The 4,731-nt window shown below is 37.0% G+C and overlaps 1 protein-coding gene across 1 annotated transcript; it reads right to left on the reverse strand.

Annotated features, from left to right (window-relative positions):
- Positions 1-2,899: 2,899 nt before the first annotated feature.
- LOC103709806 (F-box/LRR-repeat protein At3g48880-like) lies at positions 2,900-4,007 on the reverse strand. The gene is made up of 2 exons (XM_008795307.5): positions 3,586-4,007; positions 2,900-3,494 (listed from the first exon to the last, which is right to left on the reverse strand). Exons 1-2 carry the CDS (start codon positions 3,930-3,932, stop codon positions 3,017-3,019), a joined length of 825 nt encoding a protein of 274 aa, XP_008793529.1. The 5' UTR covers positions 3,933-4,007; the 3' UTR covers positions 2,900-3,016.
- Positions 4,008-4,731: the final 724 nt, after the last annotated feature.

Consider the following 4,731-nt stretch of genomic DNA (forward strand, 5'->3'; position numbering starts at 1 on the left):
GTGTGATTTAAAGGCTGTCTTGATGGACTGGCCTTTATACTGACGGTTAAAATAATGATGATTGATCTTTTTTTTAAAAAAAATATTTTTCTGAAAATTAAACAGGATATGATGTTAAAATTTAGGCAATATTTATGATGCTTTTTAAAGAAGGCAAATTCTTTTTTTTTTTTCAAATGAACTTGAAGGTGATGCCTCAATTTTTTGAGCTTGAAATGCTATAGTAAAAATATAATATAAAAGGGAATAGTTTAGATAATTAGTTCATATCACGACAGGGGAATTGCTATGAGGATTGTCAGACTGAGCCGCTCAACAAACTGGTCTATATTTTCAGATGTGTTGGACAACATGTAAGAGTAGTACTGATCCTTAATGAAGACACCATTGAACTATGTTCTTTTTCCATCAGCCTGTACTTCTGTATCCCTATTCTTTCTTGGTGTCCAAGTTGCAGTTACTCAAACCTATGGATTATCAAGAGCATGAATCCAAGAAAGGAATGAATCAAACAGGAAGGTTTACTGCTATTTCATCCTCGAAACATGATGTAAAAATCTAAAGATATTTATGAAATCCACCAGTAAATTTCATATCTATCAACGGCACAATACATTAGATTACATACAGTGAAATTGTAGCACAAAACAAATGAAAAAGAGTTAGCACGATTAGGAAAACTTTTGTATGGTTATAGTGCATGATTTCATTCATTGAGAACGATGATTTGGGAGTTTCCACTGCATCATTTTGTTTCTATTGAACCCAAGTTAGTCCTCTCCATTTTCTGTTATTGAACAGTAGCTTCAAACCTTGCTCAAACGTGGATTAATTAATTTTCAGACACTGACATTCTTGTAAGAAATGTGTTTCCTTTGGTGAAGTTGGCCATGAGCTTTTGTTACAGGTATTAGTTGAAGCAAATAATCCTAGGAAACTTAGGGAAGCAACCATCATACAATGAGTATAATATGTTGATCTCCCTCATTCTTCTCATGATTATAGCCTTCTTCTTAGGCCAATATGATTTTCTTAACAGCAAATTCCTAAGATTTGGAAGATTTAACAGTAGTTAATATATGTTTAATTTTGTTATAACCAAACATCCTCGGCCCAGAAAATATCTTAGAATTCTACAACAGAAGGCGGCTTGGGTTCCATTTCAATCTTCTTAAGATCCTTTCAATTTTTTTTTCCATTTTTTTCCCACAGGCTACAACATGTGTCCCATGTTCCTACATCAAAATTAGCAAAACAACTGTCCTTAATATCTGACATCTATTATTATTTCACAGCATAGCCCAGGACTTGTATGAGAAATAGAGCCTAAGGCCAAGGAGAAGAGAAAGAAGTGGGACAGCCTAGTGGAAAAACATGAGGACCATGGATGTCTTTTTCATTGGATCAAAGTGAAGAGAAACCTAGAGCACTGACAACCACAAACTCAATGTGTGCAGATCCCATTGACTAGACAACGGTGGTTGCAGAAGCTTAAAATAACCTTAGTGAAGCTTGGTGGATAGAGAGAAGAATACATATTTGATGCAATATATTGACCACATTCTTTTAACAATACACTTGCATTTTCCATTTCTACGATTTGGAGAGCTGATGAACTCTTAGAAACTGAGCTGAATCTATGTTTGCATTTAGACAGAACCGAGTCGATGCTGCTCATCAACAAGCTGGCTGAATTTTTTCTTTGTTGAATCTCATGTTGTGGACGAATTGACTCGGAATTAATTAGAAGGCGTAGGCTCACCTAGATGATATAGCTTCTGAAGAGTGCTTCTCAAATGTTGATTGAGGTTGGGGCAATGTTTCTGTCCAAACCTTAGTAAATTGTGGGGTGTTATCCAACTTCTCCGCTTTTATCCTTCTGAATTATTATCTTTCTTCGGTTTATATGATCCAAATCCATGTTCTTGAAACCGTATTTTTAGCCGACCACTAATTTTGACAGGCTCATAAAAGATTAACCCAAGACTACAGCATCACTTTCCAATTCTCATGAGTTGAGGAAAGAACTCTTGGAAGAGTTTACATTGGACAAAGAATGGAAAGGTCATTCTGTAAATGGAAGAGCAACAGGGAGTCTACCAAAAAATGAACAGGGAACATGTAGTCGTCCATGAGAAAGCAGTAGACTACATTTATGTGCCATAAACTTGATAACTCTTACAGCATACTCTCTATGCCCCTGTGCACTGTAAAAGGATACAAACCAATAGCTGGATATAGGAGGTCATATTTGTTGGATGTTGTTAGTCATAAGGAGGGAGAATATGTCATCACTAATCCCATCTGATTTCATTTACTGTGGGGTTTCATTAATTGGCAACAATGACATTAAGGGCTCGTTTGGTTCGCGGGAAGTATTTTCCCTCCTAGGAATATGATTCCTGGGAATCAGATTCCTAGGAAGAGGATCCCTAGGAAAGTACTTTTGGCATGTTTGGTTAACCATGGGAAAGTGACAAATTTCCAAAGTGCTTATGTTTGGTTGACCATCCACTTTCCTAGGAAAGTTATGTATAATTCCTATTATGCCCTTAATAAAAATTAGGTCTTTAATGCCTCTTTAATGCTTCTTTAATGCTGAAGGGTCTTTTTGGGAAAAAATAAAAAAGGAGTGATTCCCACCTCATGGGAAAGTAACTTTCCCATGTTTCTCATGGGAAAGACTTTCCCATGAAATGTGGGAATCATATTCCCATGGGAATACAACTTTCCCATCTCTCTCCTTTGAAAACTCCAACCAAACAAGAGGCATTTCATTACTTTCCCGTTGACCACACTTTCCCCCCTCCTTTTCCTGCGAACCAAACGAGCCCTAAAGCTTTCTTTGGATTTCCAAGTTGTAGGTGGTATACAAAATTTTGGACCTTGAGAATCTCAATTAGTCTCTTGAATTTCCCTATAGTCCAGTCTCATTAATAAAACTAGAAGAAGATTCCATATGATGGCACCAGTAAGAAAGGAGCACAAAACAACAACCTCCCTATAATTATGATCATCATATAACATGCACATAATGGAGATCACAGTCATCAGTATCATATCCAAAATCAACATATAATTTTGATCCGTTGTGCTCGAAGGTTGTGATAGTAGAGGCCCTTTTCAGAACCTCCTCATCTGCTTCAAAGCCGACGCAGTCGTTCACAATCAGTTTCTCCAGCTCTTTGCAACCATCCACTATTGCTAGCAACTCTTTCTTGCACAAATATGACCTGCTAAGGCACAGATACTTGATCTTTGGAAGGGACTTTGTGATAGCCAACACATCTTCCTTCTTTATAGAACCAAACATCCTTAGTCCATTGAAACTCTGGCAATTAAGACTGATCTGGGTGGCAATTTCTGAGAAAGATGAAGGCTTCGATTCCATCTCAAGCTGCTCGAGATCCTTCCATTTCCCTACAAGTTCAGGAATGTGTTCTTCATCCTCCAACATTAGTTTAGGCAGGACAGCTATCTTCAATATAGGACACCTGCAAGCATCACATAATGATTTAGATTAAGTGAAGTAAAAGCCTTAAACCTCAGCAACAACAGCAATAGGCATAGGTTCTTAGTCCTTGCCGATCTGAAGCATGAACTAAGTCCTTCAATGAAGCACCAAACAACAGAGGAAATCTAAGCTCAACAACATCTCCATGGCTGCGGTTGATGGCTAACTTCATGAAACCTGAGAAGGAGAAATGGTGCAGAGAGTACTGTCTCATGAATCTCTTTGAGAAATTGCTCCATGGCATGAAGTCTAACTCCTGGAAGTTGAGCACTTTCCAGCAGATGGGATCGAGAGAAGCTCGATACCATGATTTGCACACGAAGGGCACACCAAGAGTCAGTTCTTCGATGCCGAGTCTCTGAAAGATGTTAACCAAGCAGTCGAACTCCATGGCTTCCCATCTCCTTCCCTCAGCCATGTCTGTTCTACATCCGTCCTCAAAACCTGGCTGCGGAAAAACAGGAAGACGGTTCTTTAGGACCACTTCAATGGAGAAATCTCTAGAGGCGTAGAATCTAAATATTATCACATTAAGGACTTTTTTTTTTGGTTTGCAGAAAAAAAATTTTCTGGTCAGAATATTTTTTCGAAAAAGTTGATTTCTGAGAATATGTGTCTAAAAAAATAATTTTGGTATATTTAGTTGACTATAGGAAAGTGGTTATTCTAAAATGATTTATATTTGGTTCAGCATATGCTCTTTTTTTTTTGAAAAAGTTGTATGAAATAATTATATCCTTAATAAAAAAAGATCTTATTTATGGATTTTGATGGCTAAATAGTTGTTTTAGAAAAGACAAAAGGATTCCAATTTTCAACCGGTAGAAAAGTAGCTTTTTAATGTTTCTCATGAGTTTTTCTTTTCCATGAAACAAGAAAATCTTATTTTCATGAGAATGCTACTTTTTCATCTCTCATTTTTGTAAAACTCCAATCAAATAAGAGGTTTATTATTATTATTTTTTATTTGCCATACTTTTTCTTCTTTTTTTTCCGCAAACTAAACGAGTCCCTAGGTGATCATGTCCTTGTATTCTTGAGAAAGATAGGTGTACATTACCCATCAGAAATTAAGAATTTTGTGCGCAAAACGAAGACTACTTCTACCTCATAATTGTCTCGGAGCTTAAGTTGATTGTTGTGATATTAGGGTCGTGGCCGACGTGGGAAATTTTTGTGGACCTCAAATGTTTGGAACAAATGGGAGGGTCCACGGG

The sequence above is a fragment of the Phoenix dactylifera genome, chromosome 1 (assembly GCF_051530095.1).
Source record: "Phoenix dactylifera cultivar Ajwa chromosome 1, Ajwa_hap1_PhDact_Kaust_v1.1, whole genome shotgun sequence".
NCBI lineage: Eukaryota > Viridiplantae > Streptophyta > Magnoliopsida > Arecales > Arecaceae > Phoenix > Phoenix dactylifera.

Excerpts from the sequence above, each read along its gene's own strand:
- LOC103709806 (XM_008795307.5), bottom strand. The coding sequence starts at position 3,932 with ATGGCTGAGGGAAGGAGATGGGAAGCCATGGAGTTCGACTGCTTGGTT. Across the intron at positions 3,495-3,585 it reads TTAGTTCATGCTTCAGATCG|GTGTCCTATATTGAAGATAG; the intron begins GCAAGGACTAAG and ends TGATGCTTGCAG.